The 20,571-nt window shown below is 57.7% G+C and overlaps 1 protein-coding gene across 3 annotated transcripts; it reads right to left on the reverse strand.

The window, feature by feature from the left end:
* Positions 1–7,723: 7,723 nt before the first annotated feature.
* On the reverse strand, positions 7,724–17,291 carry PPRC1 (PPARG related coactivator 1). 3 transcript variants are annotated; one of them, XM_057403650.1, is made up of 13 exons: positions 17,100–17,291; positions 16,805–16,957; positions 16,320–16,433; positions 13,201–15,964; positions 12,749–12,802; positions 12,320–12,380; positions 11,897–11,964; positions 10,955–11,750; positions 9,278–9,451; positions 9,050–9,113; positions 8,677–8,798; positions 8,384–8,535; positions 7,724–8,078 (listed from the first exon to the last, which is right to left on the reverse strand). In XM_057403650.1, the coding sequence occupies exons 1-13, from the start codon at positions 17,274–17,276 to the stop codon at positions 7,975–7,977; spliced, it is 4,803 nt and encodes a 1,600-aa protein (XP_057259633.1). In that variant the 5' UTR covers positions 17,277–17,291; the 3' UTR covers positions 7,724–7,974. The 3 variants fall into 3 exon arrangements, with proteins under 3 accessions (XP_057259633.1, XP_057259632.1, XP_057259631.1); XM_057403649.1 differs by having other exon boundaries at positions 16,805–16,960; XM_057403648.1 differs by having other exon boundaries at positions 16,805–16,960; positions 17,040–17,291.
* Between the last annotated feature and the right edge of the window lie 3,280 nt (positions 17,292–20,571).

The raw sequence follows: 20,571 nt of genomic DNA on the forward strand, positions 1-20,571 counted from the left end.
CCTGCTCTGACCTATTCTTTTTATCCAGGCCATTAATAGCATTGGCTTCTCTGGAGTCTGTCTCCACCAGCATCTGGAGGACTCTGACTTATTCATTTTCCTCTAGTGGCAGCTGCAATTCATAAGCAGATATACCCTGCAGGTCTCTTCACTCATAAAAGATTGTAGATAGCACTCACTCTTACCCACTGGTGAAAATGGACCATGGTGTTGTCTAACTGTCCATCAGGCAGGCTTCAAAGCCTATAAAAACCCAAGCATAGTCTGAACTAGTTCCTTGTGAATTGTACCATGTGTTTCATCAAAGGTTATGATCTTCTGTACACTTAATGCAAATTTCTTTAACCAATTACATACTTTCTCTACATGCTAAGTGCAATCCCAGGTCTTGGAAGTTCTGATACACAGACATTGCCCAGTTTGCACATTTTCATTGTACAACACCGTGAATGTCCTATGTGCACTTCATGAGACCTTTGATGGACTGTAGACATTTTGCTGGTTAGCCTTATCAGGCCATTTGAATGACACAACCAAGCATGTCCACTCTTGCGTTGCATGGCTTAGGGCTGTTAGGCAGTCCAGCATTGTGCTAGCAAACAAGGGGTATTTGGAAATCTCTTTGCCCCCAGGTACTTGAAGGAGAGCTTCTTTACTTAGGAACACATTCCAACTGTCTCTAGGTAACAGAAAGTGTATTTTCTGCTGGTTCTGTACATACTCCCTGCCTCTAAAAATAAGCTATTTAAAGATGCAGTTTCCAGTACTCACCAGTTCACCTGGAAAGAGAGCTTGTACACAATACTGATATCATACATGATTTCACAGCCTTGTAACTCACCCACTGACTAAATCTTCCAGCCATCCTCAATTTACCTTGCCTAGTGTTTTCACATGGACTTGTGGGTTTCCCCTGAATTAAGCTGGGAGGTGTTAAATCAATTTGTTCTAGCAGTGTTATTTCCTAAGGCTCAGCTGTCAGCTAACCAGAATCTTCTGAGGTTAACCTAGAAACACGTCTTATATCTCCCTCATTCATTCTTGGTACAAGTTTTTCTCCTAAGATTGTGCACAGCCTGGGGCCACTGATTCTGTGGGCTTCTCCACAAGTTGTGCTGTTTGCTGTGGTCACATCCCAGTCTTGGCATACTGACAATATGATGAGCCAGAGGACGGCACACCTCAATGCATCAGGACGGTGGTGGGGGCACAGCGTGCTGCCTGAAATGAAGCCACAGAGATAAACATGCATGAAAGCTAGCTGGAAGCACCAGGAGAGCAGGAAGTTGTGAAGCACTGCTAGTAAAACAGGTCGTTGTAAGGACATGAGAGGGGATGATATGGATATGTCCTGAGAAGGTGTGAGAAAGGGTAGTAAAGAGGGTCCTGCACAGGTATTCTCAAGGGCTGGTTACAGAAACAGTGTTGAGCATAACCTGTACTGTCTCTAAGGCTACCAGAAGAATAAAGAGTAGAAATAGTGCAATTATAGCCTTTAATTTCCCAGTGAATGCCAGGCAATAAACAGTGCCAAAACAGCAGGGCTCAGGTATCCTCTGACAAGACAGAAAGCAAATTTCCTTACAGATTCATTGCAATGTAACCCACGGCATTATTTCAGACATGATTCTAGTGAATGGGGAGAGTGCTCTATCAGCCAGGCAGCAGACCTGCAGCAAGGAGCAGGTACCAGCACAGGCAGAGCCAGCAAGGAGAGGGGTAGGGGAAGAGGAGACTCGAGCCAGCTGCAGTCAAACTCCAAAAGTGGGTTTTACTCTGTTTCAGTAAAGGTGATTAGGGGAACAGAGGGAACGATGAGACGCCTAAAGGAACAGGAGGAGGGCAATAGAAATTACACTCAGATGAGGCTGGCAGCTTCATAGTCTAAGGCACTTGATTCAAGCTTGAGGATGATGCACTATGAACCAGGAGAAATTGCTGCTAAAGGTGAAGATGAGTCCATACAGGAGAGACTGCCCAAGCTGCATCAAAACCAAACATGGCCAGACTGCAGGAAGGATATTAACCACGTATTTTAGGAATAAATTCAGATTAGTAAATCTGTTGGCAATTTCAGAGGAGCCAAGTGCCAGCTCCCAAAAATGTGGAGGCAGCACAGAGTTGGGATGGATTTCAAGTGCTAAGAGAAGTAGTTTGTCATAGAGGAAAAAGAAGGGGGCCTTGACCTTGTCAAGGGATGGGGGAAGTAGAGTGAAATATTACATCAGAAAGGTAAAATTTAAACACTTAGGTACCAGCAGAAAGGACATTTGCCATAAACTGATAAAATGGAGGCACTGAAGGAATAAAAAGACTTTACTGCACTACAGAATGAATGTGAAGCAGCAGCATGATGCTTCTGTGAAAAAGGAATGGCATGATGCTAGGATGCATCAGACAAGCTATTTTTAGCAGAGACAGAAACATTACTGCCATTGCGCAAGGCATTGTGAGACTTCTTTCAGAATATCCTTGTAGCTCTGCATCCAGGAAGGATAAATTTCCACTGCACAGAGAAAAAGTATTTGGATAGAGAGACAAACAAACACCAGCTGATGAAGATCAGCTAGAAGAATTTGGCTTGTTCTGGCCAGGCAGAGGCTGAGAAGAGACAAATGTATTTCTGAAGAAACACTGCAAGAAAATCATAAATAAGAAAATGTTAAGAAAATCTGTAAGATGTACAATAATGGCACAAAATAATGAGTAAGTTTGGTGAAAAAGGTTCTGGACCAGCCTTCTAAGAAGGGTAATGGAGCTGAGGAACCCAGATCAATTTAACATACAGTTTAGCAGAACTCCCTCCATAAACTTCTAAATGGAGGAGCCCTGGACACAGCTGGGATACAGCCTGTGTAGCCTCTAAATGGAGGAGCCTGGGATACAGCTCCTGGCTGGCCAAGGAGTCAGCAGTGCTAAGGCAGTTTGGAGGAGGCACTGCTTCAGCTCCAGGCTTCCAGGTTTCTGCTGGTCACATTGAAGATGAAGAGTAAACAATTTCCCCCTTCATTTCCTTCTAAAGGTACTGAGGTTGTCCTACTTCCAGAGCACTGAAGACAAGCTCTGGGCCCCATGCATTGGCACCCCCAGTTTTATAGTCCCAGAGGCTTGCTCACCCATTAGGCTTAACACTATTGCCAGATTAGGGTCAGGAGGGAATTTTCCTGGATTGACAGAAAAATTACAGTTGCATTTTTGTATGGCTTTGTTTGTTTGGGGGGGGTTGTTCTGGGGTTTGGTTGGGGTGTTTTTGCACTTCTCTAACTTCACATCTATTTTCTAGATGCTATACAGTTTTTCACCCCAAATTCTCTGCTATCACCAGGCTGCATACCTGATGGTCCCTTAATCTTCCTAGTTGCTCCCTGTGGCATGTTACAGCTGCAGTTTTTTTGCTGAGAGGAGGCAGGAAGCATTTGCAGTGCCTAGTTTGTGGGATGAGTGGAGCAGGTGTCTGCCTTAGAGGTTCCAGCAGAACAATCATTGCACCTTTAGCCTCAACTGCAGGACCTGTAACTGTAGCGTGACCCTGGAGGACTGCCCCAACGTGAACACAAGTACACATGATAGCCACAAAAGCAGCTGCCAGAGGGAACATGGGAATTAACCCAGGCTGTCAGCTGTACAAGCACAGATTTGAAGCATGCACCACTACTGGCTAATCTCAAGGGCTTGCCTGCAGGAAGGCAGGAATTTGGGACAGGGGGCATGTAAGCCAGCAGAGAAGGTGTGAGAGTGAAGGAACCCCAAGCCTGCAGGCTCTATGAGCCATAGGGAGAAGAGCATCTCTCTCAACTCTCAGGAGCAACTCTGAGCCCACATTTCCAGTGATCCCAGCACCAAACTCTCACGGCTCCTCTCTGCAGCTGAAGTACCCCCATGAGGCTCCCAGTGCAAGCAGCCTGGGCTGGGAAGGCACAGACACGAACCAGAAGCAGTCTCTACTTTGAGTCAGGACCTCTGAGCTCTTGAATGTGTGGGATCAGTCTCAATCTCAAGAGCTTATGGTCCCAAGGAAGGAGCATCACACAGCTAGGTTTGCGCCTGGCACCTCTCCCCACAGGGGTCCCGTCAGCTTCAGGATGAACACACTGAACCTCTTAAGCTGGATCTTAAATGTGAACATCCTAGATGTGAAAAGAAAACCCACCTCATGGCAATGTGGCTGCTCAGCACCTGGCAGCATCTAACTCCAAGGTCCCGGAATAGCCTTTCCTGGAGATAAGGGGCTCTGCTGTTGCTGAGGAAACATTGAACTCTGCAAAGCAACAGGGAAAAGGGCTGTACAGACTTCAGCCCCAGGCAGACATGTGCAAGAAATGCTGCTGCCAGAGTCTCCTGCTGCCCCACCGCCTTTTGCACATGGGGTCCAAACCAGCTGATGCCCAGAGAACAGGCTCCTCATCTTCCAGGTTTTGCCCACAGTGCAAGATCACTGTGGATGCCCCTCTGGCTGCTTTCTAGCTTGGAGATCACATTCAGGACATACTAACACAAGAGGGAATGAGAAAGGAAAGGGCAGAGGAAGGTGTGAAATCAGCACCAGTCCCTTGGAATTTTGTTCCAGCAGGAGGGTGCAGGTGGCAGGGTTCAGGTTCCTGGTTCAGGAAAGGTTAGGGATAACCACAAGAGAGTGAAGTCTGAAGCAGGAAGAGAAGGGAAAAGGCTGAGAGTGCCTTGAAGAGAAATATTGTGAAAACCCCAGCTCCACTTAGTGACCTCTCAGAAAACACCCCTGTGTAATCCCCAGCCATGGGCAGCCCAGAGCAGAGCCATTCATACAGGCTTGTATGAAGATGCCAAAGGATGCTGCAACCTGTAGGAGGAATATTGACTGTCCTACATGCACTGTGTGCCTTGAGTGAAGCAGATGTGCTTCTGAGAGACACCCCACCCCCCCAAGAAGCTGGGGTCCCTAGAAAGTCCTAGCTCTGCCCCGCACCTCTGATATGCCTTCGACAGGAGAAACCCCACAGGTACTGCTGATGCCAGAGGGCAAAACTGTGCGTGAGCTCCACCACAGCCTCTTCCAAATGGCAACTGTGAAGTGAAGGGGATCTATTCTGGGACAGCAATGCAGCCACCAGCAGGACTTACCTATTGGTGTGCACAGAGGAGAGCCAAGGCATGGCTCTACCTTGGGAGGTCCAGGCCCAAGCTCCCAGACTGGGCTATGTGCACACACACAGCTCCAACACGAGCCAAAGGCAGGCACATCCCGCCTGTGCTAGAGCTCAGGGGATGCATCTGTGTGCAGCTGTAGCCGTGCCTGTCAGCTGTAGAGCTGAGCAAGGGAAGTGGTCCAAAGTGCTGCTGTCCTCTGATCCTCTCCAGACAGCTCCTGCCAGCACCCACACTTCCAGAGAGCTGTGCACCGCTTCGCATTCTCCTGCTTCCTTTTAGCAATGGTGCCTTTGCTGCTGGTTGGGTGACAGGAAAACACCTTTCTGCAACCCTCACACCCTCTGCAACAGACTTTAAATCCATAACCCCAGAACACAGGGCCAGGTTATTGCCAAGGGAAACCATTAAACTGTAACATGGGGGAATAAAGCCAGCCTCTAACACTTGGAAGATTTACAGGGCACGACAGCAGGGTGTTAATTCTTTTGGCAACACAAATGCTTTCACAGTGCCTGCCTTTCCTCACCCACAGAAGCGAGAAGGGACCATGTGCAGCCCAGCCCCAGGAACACAAGGATGCAGCCTCGTTTGTGCTGCAGCCATTTGAGGTGACACCTCATATGCTCATAGGGCTGCCCAAATGCACAGACTTCAGGTCCATGGGGTAGCACATCCCCATGGGTTGTTCTGCCAGGAGACGTACCCAATGCCTAGCTCCGGATTCCCTGTGACACCCCCAGTCCCTGCCTGCCTCCACAGCTGCAGCAGAGAAAAGACTGTGAAGAAACTTTCAGACCACTTAAGGTGGTTGGAGAAACCAGCCCAGCTCTTGGGCACAGAGCCTTTCCTCAGACCTGCATCAGCCCACAGGTGTTTCCACAGCCGGTTGAACAGGCGCTCCCTCTGCAACGCCCTTGCTTGGATCCATACGTCCTTAGCACTGCTGTGGCAGCCCAGACTGGGAAGATGCTAGTCAGCCCCGCTGCCCTGGGCAGGAGAGGAGCTGCACCAAGAGGGGTTTGCATGTAATCCCAAAAGGGACACTCACATCTTCTGTAAGTCCCTGCCAGGCTCTGGCTCTCATTCTGCTCCTGCTAAGCGCACATCCCCGGGAAAGCTGCATTACTGATTAACAGCCCCCTGCCCGCTTCCCCCCCATCCTGCCTTTACCTGCAGCCACCTCCTTGGACCCTCCCTTGTGCAAAGTCCAGGGCCAGGCAGGAAAGAGGGTGAGGTGGGAGCTGGTCCCAGGACTCGACCCACTGGCAGCCTTACTGCACATGGGTACTGTGGAGGCTCCTGGGACTGAGCTGTGGAGCAGCATGAGAAACCCAGTGTGCAGACAGGAGCAGGAGTATCTCTTTCCAACCAGGGGAACAGAGAGGGCACAAGCAGGCTCCAGCAACTACGCTAATCCCAGACGACCAGATTGCTGCAACACACCAACAGAGAGCCTCAGATGCCTGAGCATGACCCCAGTGGCAGCTTGGCTGAGCCCCCACACTGTGTCACCCCTGCTGGACGAGTTTATTACTATTTCCCTCCCTGCTCTCCTACTTGCCTCCATCAAGCAAAGGGCCTGTGAGAGCACTGTGAGGAGCCCTTTGGGGGTCCATCCCCTTCCTTCCACGCTCCCCCAGCTCTGTAGAACCCAGCTGGATGACTGCAGGCTCCCCCACCCCCGGGTGTGCTGAGAGGGGGCCGAACCGGGCAGCACTGCAGCCTGCACAAGCCTGTCCTAGTCCTGAAACCAATGTGCTCGATGCAATCTTGCTGCCAGCCAGCACAGCCAGCTCAGCCGTGCTGAGGATCCACAGCCCAAGGCAGGGCTTTCTCTGGCTGCCCGCACAAGAGCGGGGTGCAGGGCCCTGCACTGCTGCCTCAGGACAAGGTGCAGGGAAGATGCTTGGCAGCAGGTCCAAGTATTCTCCCTTGGGTGCTGCCTGGGATTGCCCTTCACTGTGAGCTGCAGCACACTGTGGGGCCTCTATAGGCATCCCACATCCCTCCCTGTCCCTGTCCATCCCTTCTCTGCCAAGCACCACCCCACTGTGCTCTGTCACTGTGGACACCTGTAACTCTCCCTCGGGGGACACCTAGAGGTGTCAGACATCCCTCGCCTTCTGTCGAGCTGGAGCAAAACCAAGGAGCAGGCTCGAAAGGGTAGGCAGACATCGTAGTTGTGCACACTGCCCTCGGTGCAGGCAGACCCCTGCCTGTGCTCCAGCCAAGGGCTTGAGCCCCCTGTACCCCCAGAGAGCCGTGGAGGATCTTGCACTGCCCCTCCGTGGCCACCACGGGAGGTGCAGGTGGTCCCAAAGCCCAGCTGCGTGCCCCAGCAGACCCGTCATCCCAGCAGCGCCCAAGAGACGGTCAGAGGGATCTGTGCTGCCTGTCCTCAGAGGCACTCACCCCGTGCCAGGCCACAGACCCCTCGGAAACCCCGGTCCTGCCCCCCTTCTGCAGGCATCCCACTCCTGCACCTAGTCCCCAACCTGTGATACCTCTCATGGGGTCAGACCCTCCTACATCCAGAGGGGGTACAGCCCCAACCCCACACCTGGGAACGGCCCACATGAAGGAGACGACAAGGCAGCGCTACTGTTTGGGCATCCACATTTATTACATGGCTGAGGCAAGCCTCAAAGTGGCTGGGGGGTGCCACTCACCTGGGCCCTGTGGTCAAAGGCAAATGACCCGTCCTCCTTAAATACTGCTTATAAAACAAATTTCTTTTTTAGCTTTTTCTTTTTCTTAAAAACCCTCTCTCTCTCTCTCTCTCTCTCCATACTTTTTTGTCTTTTGTATTTGAGTATAAAAGTGGGTGCGGGTTTTCCGCCTCGCCGGCTGCTACCTCCGCAGGCTGCGCTGTGCCTGCCGCAGCAGCGTGTCGAAGTCCAGGGAGTCAAACTTGCTCTTGACAGGGGCTGGGTCAAAATCCTCCCGGTTTGAGTCTGGAAGATATGGGGAGAGGCTGCTTTGAGCCACAGGGACACCGGCACAGTTCTAGCCATGCCCACAGCAACTCCTTCATATCTTGCTTCATGTACCAACCTCTGAACTCAGAGATGGGCTGATGATGGAAAACTGGGCCTGGATAGGATGGAGAGCCCCTGCCCAAACTCCCCATGGGCAAGACTATCCCTGGATGTGGTCCCACCAGCCAAGCCTGACTGACCTCAAGGATGGAGATCCCCACACCTCTAGGAAGGAGAGGACTGAGAGTGCCACCCCCCAACCTGGGAGCTGCAGGACTCACCCAAGTCGGCATAGTTCCTCCTGCAGAACTGCCGGCGGCCACCAAAGCACAGGTCGAAGGGCTGCTCATCTGGGCGCCGCAGCTTGTGCCCACTCTCGATGGCAGCAAAGGCTTCCTTGGCATAGCGGTAGGTGACAAAGCCATAGTTGTCTCTGGAGCCGGAGAAGAAAGAGGAGATCAGCAGCAGCACAGTATGTCCCTCCTTGCTCTGCGCCATTCCCTTGAGGAATGGTAAAAGGGATGAAAGGAGCCATTCCAGAGAAGGGGCTACCCCATGTCCCTGCAGCTCTTACCCCTCGGAGCGGAAGTGCAGGGTGCACTCCTCGATGTCCCCAAACACAGAGAAGCGGTGCTGCAGCTCCGACCGGGTCATCCTGCTGGGGATCTTGCCAATAAACACAACTCGTCGCTCCTCCTGCAGGCAGGGATGCACGGTCCCATGAGATGGGAACAGGGGGACTCGGCATCTCCAAGTGAGCCCTCCCAGTGAGGGGGATCTCCTGAACAAAGCACCCTCCCTGCATCGCCACCCATCACACCATGCCCTGCCCAGAGCCTCTCAGCAATGCTGCCTGCAAGGCTGTGACCACACAGCTTTCTGAAGCGATGGCAGGGCTGAGAACACTCGAATCTCCATCCCCAGCCTCCCAGCCCTCCAGCACTCACTATTGCACGTTCCTTCTCGAGAATCCTCTGCCTTTGGTAGTGGTCCTGTGCATCGTAACTGTATCTGGCAGGGCAGAAAATGGACACATGAGCTACAGGGTGCAGAACAGAATGATCCCAGACACACAGGAGATGCTGAAGGAGTGGGTCAACCCCTGCCCAGGACACCAGAGGCCGGGAGATGGGCTGGGGGGGAGCTCACACACCTGCAGGGCAGTCAATGCTCACCTTCTCCGCCTGTTACTCCTCCTGCGGGGCGAGGGGGAGCGGGACTGGCTGCGAGATGTGGACCTGGATGAGGAGGAGGATGCTGATGATGAGGATGAGGACCTGTCCCGGGACCTGCCGCATGACCCACAGCTGGAGCGGGAAGAAGAGCTGTGGGAACATCTTGCGCGGTACCTGGGGGAAGGAGAGACACAGCTCAGCGCCGAGCCCTCCCCATGCCCAGCACGCCACAGGGAAGAAAAATACCTCTATTCTCTCCAAGGTATGCAGCACCCTACTCAGACAGGACCCAGCCCCAGAGTGAGCTGGGCTGTGGAAGCCTCTGCCTAAGTTAGCTGGGGCAGTAATGACCCTAGAGAGATGTTGCTCCACTTGGCTCCAAACATCACAGCGACAAGGGAGCAGGCACAACAGGTACAGCTTCTGAAGAGCAAGAAATAGTCATGGGGAAATCCTGCAGCATGTGGCTGCAACTGGACTAGGGCCCAGGAGGGGCCAGGGCTGCCATGCTGAGGCATGGGATGATGCTGGAGACACTGCATCCACCTTTCACTCAAAACAGCCATGCAAATGAAGGCTGTATGCGCCTCCAACCACACCCAGGGCTGTAGCATGCACTGGTACAGGGCTGGCTTCTATGATCACAGCCTTCTGCCTGCAAGAGCTTCTCTGACAGGGCCAGGCAAAGAGTAAGAGCAGCAAGGCTGAAACTCCTCTGGGGTCAAGCTGTGCTGCCTCCAGCCAGCAGCAGGGTCCCTCTCTAAACATGCTGGAGATGGGTGGTCCCCACCATAGGGAAACCCAGGCCCCAAGCAGTGTGTGTTGCTTGGTACTGCCACATACTCTCCTGGAGGACAGCAGTTTCAGGATGGCACAGTCCATGAAGACACTTCCCAGCATAGAGCCAGCCACATTTGCTGGAAAGCCAAGACAGACAGGGCAAGTCTCTGAGCTGCACATCCCTGTAACATGGCACAATATAGGTGCCCTTTCCAGCTCCAGCCTCCACATCTATTGGCCACTGATGGAGGCACCTTGGTTGGACAAGCCCTAAGTGCCCAATGACCCGAGATATCTCCAGAACTGGCTGAACACCCAGGGGAGGGTGGATGAGGGATCCCTCTCCATCTCCAGCACCTCCCATGCCAGCTGGGACAGACCGTGCATCACTCAGGTGCACAAGGACTCCAGAAGAAACGTATCCTACAGACTGAGCTGCCCCACTTTCCTACACAGCCACCACCATAAGGAGCACAGAGAGCCCCTGAGGCAGCCAAGCCAGACAGGTTTTCCCTTGTATGCTTCCAGCAGCTCCCTGGAGGGCTCCACTGTGGCTCCTCTCATTTCTACACCTAGGGCTGCACCAGCTCCACAGCACAAACACCAACACCTGTAATAATATCCCAGAAAAAGCATCCAAAAGCCAAGGTGCAGCCACGGAGTTCCAGGAGGAGTAAGGAAGCCCGCCCAGCCGCGGGGTTTGTCAGTCAATCCCCACAGTCACAGCAGCTCCCCCAGTCTCTGCGAGCCAGGCACCCCTTCAGAAGGACCACAAGGACATAAAGATCAAATACAGCCATCAAACAGGTCCATAAGGAGGTGTCTGGGCACCTTCACAAAAGACCAGCCACCAGACAACTGCACAAAGAGCAAGCAGGCAGATACTTCACTGCTTACCTTCGCCATCGCTTGGGTGGTGGGGAGAACGACCGTGACCGGGATCGGGAGGATGAGGATGAAGATGAAGAGGACTCGCTAGCTCCATCCGAACTGGAGCTGAAAGAGCGGCTGGCACGGCTCCGGCCAGCCCTCCAGCCACCGGCAGAGGGGCTGGGCGAGTCCCGGGATCTCCGGTAGCAGCGCAGGGATCTCTTGGCAGCAGCATGGCTGGGCTGGGCACTGGAAGTCCGCACCTCCTGGTCCCGGCAGGGGGATGCAGCTGGAGACAGGAGCACTGAGGTGGGGGGGCTGCTGCCCCCATCGGTGGCCTTGCTGGGGACGCTAGTCCGATAATCCAGGGGGGCCTGGCAGGCCGTGCCCAGCAGCTCTGGCCTGGGCTGCACGGTGGTGCTGGGGGCTGGCGGGGTGGGCTTGGGCTGCTCCAGCGTCCGTTTGGTTAAGGAGGAGATGGGTTTGATAGTGATGTCCCGGTGGTGTTTGACGTTCCAGCGGGAGCCGCCCTCAGCAGGAGGCTGCGTGCCAAGGCTGCTGCTGCTCTCCGGCCTCGTCGTGCTGGGGATGCAGTAGTCATGGTCTCCCGAGCAGACATGGCTGGGGGTTGAGCTGGCGGGGGCAGGCGCCAGGCTCTTCCCCTGGAGCTTGATTGGGAGCAGCGGCTTGGCTTTTATCAGCTTGGCAGTCTTCTGTGGCCCTTCCTGGGCTGCAGACCCGGGTGACTTGGCCTTGACCAGCAGCGAGACGGCAGGCAAGGGCTTCCAGAGCTGGTGGGGAGGTGTCGCTGGCGGCGTAAGGCCTGTGAGAGCACCAAAGAGCTTTCAAGAGCAGCCCCGTCCTGCAACTCACCCAGCTGGGGCTCCCTCCTGGGCCAGCTCCCCTCAAGCCCTGGGGTACCCCCAGCCCCTCAACAGCCCAGGCTCCCTGTCTCGCCCCAGGCGTTACCTGCCACGTTGGCCAGCTCAGAGGCCTGCAGGCTGTCTGGGAGCTTCTTGTCCTGCTGGGTCTCAGGGCTGAGGAGAGGAAAGCTTTGTCAAATGCAGCAGGCAAAGCCCATCCCCAGTCCCCACGCCTGGGATGTCCCCCACTGTCTGGGCTCAGGGGACAAAGGATCTGAAAGAGCTGCAAGGATGAAACTTCCACAGTTCAGTTATGCCCATCTGCTTCCCTCAACATTTGCCCCTCAATGCCAGCTTTGGCTCCCAGTCCCGCAAGGAGCTCAGCCTCTCCTGGGATGGTGGATACAGACCCTGGTGCAGTTCAGACCCCATCAGGACCAAGAGCTCTCCTATACCTCACCAAAGGCAGGGCTCAGCCTTCTGCCAGGCTCCACACTGGGGCACTGGATGCGAAGTTGCTGGTACTCACCCGGAGCTCCCAGCTGGCTGCTGGTCCTCAGGGGGCTGCACAGGAGCCTCCTCCTTCTTGGCTGGAAAGAGAGCAGGTGGGTGAGGGTGGTGAGGGGCTGGAGGGTAGGGGATAGACCCTGCACACTGGGAGACACACAGCAGCCCAGGCACAGACAGGGAGAGGTTTCACAGCACCTCAGCTCCCTGCAGAGAGGAGCTGCACATCCCCTTTCCTTCCCAGGCTCTTCATCACCGCATTCACCACCCTGGGGACCCATGGATGCTTTCACAGACCAAGGAGACAGAGACATGGGCAGAGACACCCCTAGGACAAGGCACCCAGGCAGGGTAACACCAGCACCCCTCCCCACCACAGGGAGCACAGGTAGTGCAGGGAGGCCAGCATGGCATGGAAGGAGCCCCACGGGGATGGATGCTGCATCCGCACCTTCAGACTTCTCGAACTGCTCCAGCAGGCTGGACAGGTCAGTGGCTTCGATCCCTGGGCCAGGGAGAGAATACTCTTAAGTCAGGTCAGCCAAAACCCCCTGGCACTCCAGGGAGGCATCCCAGCCCCATCCTCCCCCTGCATCAGCATCCCTCAGTGCTGGGTGTGCATTGGGAAGAAACAGCTGCACAGCCTGCAGCAGCTCCACAGCCCCTGCAGCAAGGACAGGAACACTCCAGGAGGGACCAGTTTGGGCAGAGCCAGCCCAGACCATCCACTGGAGGCAACATCCTCCAGATGCAGATGCCTTTTCCCGTGTGCTGGGAAAGACTGCAAGCCTGCAGGCACAGCTTTGCCACCCTTGCCCTCAGAAGTGCCAGGAACTGGTCCTGCTGCTGGCAGTGCTGCAGGCTGGCGATGCTCAGCCCAGCACCCTGCAGCCCCACACTCACCAATCTCACTGATGAAGGCTTGCACGATGTCCTTGCTGCTGTTGCTGGGCTGCACTGTGCTGAGGAGCGGCTGGTGCCTCCACAGCCGTGCAGTGGGTGCCTTGGTGGGCAGGCTGCTCTCTTTTGGTGGACCTGCTTTTGATGGTGGTGGCACAGCCTGGGAGGTGGATTTTTTGCTGGGCAGCTCCTGCCCATCAGCTGCCTTAGGCTCTGGTTCCTTCTCCACTGCTCCTTTTCCCAGCACTGCAGCTTCCTCTGTGGTCTGGGTAGCAGAGGACTCCCCAACAGCACCAGCAGACACCTCTGCAGAGCAACAGTTAGCAGCCGGGAGAGCCTTTGGGACCTCAGAGGCGGGTTCAGCCTGGGGCTCCTCCATAGGCTGGATGGGGACAGCTGGGGGATCTGCTGTGTGTTGGGCTGGCTCTGCAGGAGGGACCCTGCTGGGCTGGGCAGCAGCAGGTGATGGGGCAGCCAGGGGCTGGGCAGAGGCTGGGGCTGGAGCAGCCTTGAGGAAGGAGCTCTCCCCTGCCAGCCGTGCCTGCCTCCTGGGGTCCGACACCCTGCTGGTCACTGGCCTGGCCAGGCCACCAGCAGTGCACATCTCACTGGCCAGGGTGGTGGGTGGCTGGGCAGGGAACACCGGTGGCTCTGGGCCACCGAGCGCAGGGGTGGCAGGAGGCTGCCTGTGCAGGGGGCTGCCAGCCGGGAAGGCAGCAGCACCCTGCAGTGCTGCCGCAGGGTCCCCGTATGCGAGGGGAGGCACCAGCGGTGGTGGCACAGGGATTCCTGGCCAGTAGGATGGTGGTGGCCACCCCACGGGGCCATAGGGGCCACCAGGACCAAACGGCGGAGGGGGTGGCATGGTCGGCGGGGGCCAAGCCATGGCCGGAGGTGGGAGGCCAGGCACCATGTGAAAAGTGCTGGAGGAGCCAGCGCTGGGTGGTGGGGGCAAACCATGGCAGCCCATGGGCTGTGGGCTGAAGCAGGGCCAGGAAGGCACTGGTGGAGGGTAAAGGGCGTAAGCACCGGCAGAGGCTGGTGGCATCCCAGCAGGGGCCACCCCAGCAGCTGGGGGCACATTTGGTGCAACAAAAGGCATTGGTGTTGGTGAGGGTGCTGGAGCCGTGGCGGGTGCTGGAGCCGTGGCGGGTGCTGGAGCCGTGGCGGGTGCTGGAGCCGAAGCCACAGCAGCAGGAGCTTTGCCGGCAGGAGAAGGGACAGCAGCGGGGCTGGCGGGTTTCTCTGGGCTCTTCTGAGTGCTGGCCACCTCAGTGGTGGGGCGCAGGGGCGACACCAGGCAGGGGATCTCCGCCAGCTCTGTTGGAGGCTCAGGGACGCTGGGCCATTTGCTGGCCGATTGCTTATTGCTGTCCTTGCTGGCCGGGCTGGGCTGGCGGTGCAGCATGCGGATGCGGTATTCCCGCAGGCTCAGGGCCTTGGGCTTGGCTTCTTTGGGCAGGCTCTCGCTTGTCTCCAGTGCTGATTGGCTGTGGGGGGACTCCAGCCCCATACCTTGCTCCAGGAGTGGGGAGGCAGCTTCTGAGACGCCACCACCCTGCCCAGCAGCTGGCTGCGCATCTCCACTGCCTTCAGCCTGGTCTGCTGGGCTGGGACATGTGGCTGCTGGACACCCCTCCATGCTTGGTGCAGCCTTCTCCAGAGGCACCACGGTCTCAGCCTTCCCGGGGTCCACGCTCACCGGCTCTGGCACCGGCTCCTTGTGCAGCTCCCACTGTGCTCTCTCAAGCAGGGAGGCCCTCGGTGCGCTCCGGGGCCTGCCCCGGGGCCGCGGTGCCTGCTGGGCACGCAGCTCCATCTGCCCCTCTTTCCGGGCTCGCTCCAGCTGCTGCGCCAGGAAGTTCGAGACCTGGACCGAGGGACAGGCTGCGCGACGCCGGCCAGAGGGGGGCTGGTCGGGGGGGTGCCCAGCGCCGGCTGAGCGCAGCCGATGGGCGACGCAGTCCCTGCCCGGCCTGGCCTGCTTGCTCTGGCCGGCCTCCACTTTCTTTTTGCGGCTCTTCCTTGCTCTCTCCCGGCCACGTCCCTTCTCGGAGCCCTTGCGCTTGCTGCCTGCTGGGGCCTCCGCGCTGTGCCAGGAGCTGCTCTTGAGGCTCTGGGCTCCGGGTGCTGCTTCACCTGATGGGGATGTGCTCTCTGGGGTGGTGCAGGATGGATCCTTCCCAGGCAGTTTCTCCTCCATCCCATTTTCCTGGGCTGGAGCTCCTGGAAGCTCCTCTCGATCCTCTGGGATTGACTCCCTGGTGCTCACCTCTGCTCCCAGGAGCTGGGGCTCCAGGGTAGGGAAGCTGGGAGCCAAGGGCTGCAGCACCACAGGGATCTCCACGCTCTCCCCCTCACCAGGCACGATTTCCAGCAGGACGGGACCGCTCAGGAGCTCCTTGGCCACAGGCTCAGTCTCAGGGTCCAGGCACACGGTGAAGGTGGGCAGGCAGTACGGGTGCATGGACTTCACCAGCTCGCTCAGGGACACATCGCCCGTGTTGATGATGCAGGGGTCTTCATGCTCCTCCAGTGCTTCTGCAGCTCCACTCACACGGAACTCCCCAACCTTCACGCCGCGATCTGGCTCTGGGCTCAAGGCAGCCTCCTCCTCCTCTTCCTCCCCGTCGCTGCGCTGTGGCAGGGGCTGCTCTCGGGCCCGGGGCCGGGGCCCCTTCCTCTCCACCCATGGGGTGCTGCAGAGTTGTTTCTTTGGGTCCTCAAGGCCACGAGTGACATGGTCCCAAGCCAGGTCTGTGTCAGTCTGGGAAAGGGAAGCAGAGTCAGCTTCTGGGCTTTCATCAGAGCTCCCCCAAGCACAACTAACTGTGGGTATGCTGCATATCTGCAACAAAGCCCCTGGGCAGGCAAAAAGATGGAACACATCTCCCCCTCCCAGTAAGACACAACAGAGCTGGAAACCTGCTACCCTTACAAGGGCATCCACAGCATCCCCAGTCCCACAGTAGCCCTGCTCCCACTGCCACTGGTGCCTTGCAAAAGCATCACTTCTGGGAGAGGACTCCTGTGGCAGGCAGGAAGGAGTGGCTGAAGTTAGCAGCAGGACCTCAGCACCATCCTAACATCAATCCTTCAACTTCCCCTGCAGAGCTGCTCACCTTCCCAACCACAGAGATGCTGCTGCTGCCAAGAGGCCGGAGAGCCTTGGACTGTTCTAGGGCAGAGCTCTCACACTCCAGCGATGGACGGGACAAGCTGAGAAACTTCTGAAACTGGAGAGGAGACAGAGGATGAGGAAGCAGCACATTTCTGCTGCTAGAGGGGCAGGCCACCCCCAGCCCCACAGCAGCCCCAAATGCCACCCCATAGAGCCTGGGAGCAAAGCCAACCCTATTTCACCCATGGCATGCACAGCCCTAGCTGGTCAAACAGAGGGGTACATGCTGCTCGCCAAAGCCTCTGGCACATCTCTACCTCCACACCAAGACCCAAGGTGAAGGCATGGCCCCCCAAGCCCACTGCTGCTCAGAAGGGCCATCCCAGGACGCTGGGGACAAGCCCTACCACCTCAGGACCTGGCAGAGCTGTACTTGAGCATCTTCCCATCCGTTCTGGGTCAGGATGGCTCTGCCCCACAACTCACTGAGAGATTCTCCCGCTCCCGAGGTGAGGTCAGCAGCTCTGCATCCATGATGGTGTCGAAGGGGGACAGGGTCTCATCATCCGTGCTGTCCAGGATCTCGGTGATGGCAGTCAGCAGAGACAGCTCATTCTGCGCATCCAGGCAGGCCTTGTTCTGCTGCAAGAGGGGCAGTCTCAGAGGGCAGAGGGGCACAGCCAAAGGACCTGGCTATAGGGGACACTGCCACCACCCTCACCCATGCCACAGCCAGAGCCAGCCCAGCCACCACTTGTTGTGCCTGTGTGCATGCTCCCACCTCGCTCAGAGACAGGTCCTCGATGATGGAGATCACAGAGGAGTCGAGATAGTTCTGCATCGTCCCCAGGATCTCTTCAGCCTCCAAGATGGTTTCTGCATCCAGTGATGTCAAGTTCAGGTCATCCTCCTCGAGGGAAAAGCACTGTTGAGGAGCACAGAGCCAGGTAAACACCATGCAAGGCACCTCCACCAGCACTGATCTCTGCAGCACACACAGCCTCTCAACAACCTGCGCTGCAAACAGCGGCTGAGCTCACTGCTGCACCCCCAAACCCACGGGGGGGGGGGGGGGCGGTGAGACAGAAGATGGCACAAGGGACCTTTCCCTATTGCTCTCCAGAAGGCCAGTCCACCCTCCGCTTTCAGCTCCAGACCCTTCTAACTGCCTGGAATGGTCTCACACCAAAATGACTGGTAAAGATCGATAAACCCCCAGCAATTCCAGGCTGTGCCCAACAGCACACATCGCTCATGCTGGACAGGAAGAGGCTCCCGCACCCCCAGGCTGTCACACGCTCCTGACTCCAGCTGTCAGCACTTCAGATAAGCCCAAACCCATTGCGAAATTCGTAACAAAAGTGCAGGAGTCAGCACCAGGGACACAGGCGGCTGCCACTGCCCGGGTCCTGCCCCAGCACCTCTGCTGCAGGCTACAGGACACAGGCTGTGCTCGTAATCCAGGACCAAACCGGCTCCGTTGCTCTTCTTCCTTCAAATTCCCAGCCCCACATCCTAGCCAGTCCTCCAGCCGACTCCAGGGGTGTTAAAGTAATGCTGGGTTAAATGCAGGAACGTCTCTGTCCTGCACCCCACGCAGCCCAGGGCTGCAGAGCAGCCAGGCAATGCGAGATGCTGGTGCAATGGCAGAGATTGCAGCCCCCGGGTGTGCAGGGCCACTGGACGCAGCCTCTGCCAAGAGCCAAGCGGCAGCACAGACACGTCGCTGGCACGAGACAGGACGTGGATTCCTGTTTGTAGATGGGCTTGGGAAGAGATAACGCACTCGAGGAAGATAAGGGCGCCAAGGTCGGAGCCCTGGGAATGCACACTATCCTCCCAAAGCAGGAGCAGGCAGCGAGCTGTCCTCCCCCGAAGCATCACAGAGAGAATCTGGCTCTTCCCTGGGGGATAAGCATCCGATAATGCAGATATTTCCCTAAACAGAGGTACCCTCAAACAAGACAGCACCAAAGCCACATGCCCAAACCCCCAGTCCCCAGGGCTCTTCAGAGACCTGCCCCATCAGTCAGAGCGGGCACCGCTGGGCACAGCACAGCCAGGAGCCCTCCGTGACCCTGGAGCACAGGCACCCCAGGATGAGGCTGGGAATCGCAGCCAGGACCCCCAGAGCAATGCCCCTCAGCCCAAATCCCCGCAGTCTGTTACTGTGTGCTGACATGGCAGCCCCAAAGAGCAGGAGCCTGCAAGGCATACCCCCTTGGTATGGGGCTCAGCATCCCAGGCCACCCTCTCCCAGGGCTCTCCTGGCAGAGCAGAGTCCACCAGCAGCACTGGGCCACTGCTCCACACGCAGTGCAGACCAGTCTCTGGAGCAGTGTTACCACCCAAGCATCCCCAGTCCCCTCCCTTGGCCACGCTGGCTGCGGGTCAGAGCCCAGCACAGAGCCCCGCTGGCAGCTCTCTACAGTGCAGCCTGGCTGCGATTCCCGGCCAATCCTCCTGGAGATACTGGGAGGAGCAGGGAAGCACATCCAGCACTGCCAAGCGCCGGCGTGCAGCCCTGAGTCAGCGCTGACCGGCAGGCAGAGGAGCAGCCAGCGGGAAAGATCTCATGGAGCATCAGCAGCCAAGGGACGTGAGGCCAGCTCACCCCTGTAGGGATCCATGGGATCACCCTGGAACTGCATGGTCCTGCCATGGGGCCGGCTCTCCCCGAAGGCAGTGCCTAATAAGAGGTTTCCAGCCATGACCAGCGCTGGCCGTTTGGAGGGAGGGAAGCAGAACCCTCCCACTCACATGGCCTCTTCCTGTGGCTCCTGCCTGCAGCCCGGGCGATCTCTGAAGCCCTCCTCGACTCCCTTGACTCAGCGCCTTGCAATGAGGAGTCCCACAGCCGTGAGTCACTGCTGAACCAGGCTGCATTCCCCTAGGACTCCCTTTGATCCACCTGGGGCCGGGCACCTTCTTCAGGCCTCACTGCCTGTGCGTCGGGGTGGGGGCATGAACCAGCCCAGCCTGCTCCTGCATCCCTGCCTGCTCTGCTCCCTGTCAGATGGGAACAGAACAGACCCCTGTCCCCCCCACAGCTTGGAGCAGGGGACACCCTCTGTGTGCTCCCAGCTCCCTGTGCTTCCTCTATGCTCATCAGCACAGCAGGGAAGAGGTTGCAATGTCACAGGGATGCTCAAGGACAGGCTTGGGCACAAGCCACACTGTGCCCAAGCAGCCAGCGCTGCCAGGGAGAAGGGAGGAAGCCGGCAGCCTTAGAGCGAGCCTCAGGCACACGGGGAGCTGGGATTTGAGCCAACAGCCTGACACGGAGACAACCTGAGTGTGGCCACCAGCTCCTGCAGCAGCCAGCCGGAGCAGGGGACGCTGCACTCGCTGCCGGGATACCCAGGAGGCACAAATGAGGCCATCGTGGGCCGCATCCGAGCCGTGCTGGTGACACACAGCACGTGCACCCGGCGTGCCGCGGGTTCGCCCAAGCACAGGGCGGCCGCCCTGCCCGCAGGCAGGCAGCCAGGGAGCCTCTCACCTGCTGCTGGCAAGGCCACGGGGCTGCTGCCCGCCGGAGCACGGTGGGTACACTGCGCCAGCACGGCACCGGCAGAGGATGCTCATGGATTCCTCAGCTGCTTCTGGGAAGCGTCAAGCAGGAACACACCCCCATTACCCAAATGCAGACCGCTCCAGCAGCGCTGGGCAAAGACAGGGCGATCTCAGCGTCCCCCTGTATGGGCTCGGAGAATGTCCCCGCAGCCCCCGGAGCGTGGGACTCCCCGAAATCCCAGCGAACGCACAGTGCCAGTGCCCCAGGCCCCGGCCAGAGGTGCTGCACCCCCGCGCTCCCTGTCTCACACCCAGCGCGCCGGACCGGCACCAGCAGAGCCCTACCGGGACCGGTGCCACCGGCGGTGGCGGGGACGCAGTGCACGGGCGGCTGCACCGAGCCCCAGACCTGCCCCGGAGCGGGATACGCTTCCCCCGGGATAAGCTCCCGGAGCAGCTGGGGGAAGCTCCCCCACCTCGGAGCACGCCATGTCCTCCACCCCTGCTCCAGCCACCGAAACCGGCGGGTACCCGTGTCCCAACCCGCGCTCCCTCTGCCGCGGCCGCAGGTGGCGGAGGGCGGCGAAAGGATGCAGGGACAGCGACGGGGGACGGACGGACACTGCCGGCAGCCCCCAGCCTTCAGTCCCCATGGACCAGGCATCACCGCCCGCAGGGGAGCACCAGGACCCCCGTCCCAGCGTATCCCAGCGCTGTGCTGCGGCCCTCCCGCCCCG

This window comes from Pezoporus wallicus, unplaced genomic scaffold (genome assembly GCF_028554395.1).
Source record: "Pezoporus wallicus isolate ANWC-B61680 ecotype Strahan unplaced genomic scaffold, APGP_CSIRO_Pwel_v1 contig_12993, whole genome shotgun sequence".
Lineage (NCBI taxonomy): Eukaryota > Metazoa > Chordata > Aves > Psittaciformes > Psittacidae > Pezoporus > Pezoporus wallicus.

Bases quoted from the DNA above. Each gene is read 5' to 3' on its own strand.
- PPRC1 (XM_057403648.1), bottom strand. From the start codon at position 17,276: ATGGTGTTTACCTGGCTCTGTGCTCCTCAACAGTGCTTTTCCCTCGAG. The intron at 9,114-9,277 runs GTGAGCATTGAC...CTGCCCTGCCAG, and splicing joins AGGAGTAACAGGCGGAGAAG to ATACAGTTACGATGCACAGG. The intron at 8,799-9,049 runs GTGAGTGCTGGA...CCCTGCCTGCAG, and splicing joins TCGAGAAGGAACGTGCAATA to GAGGAGCGACGAGTTGTGTT.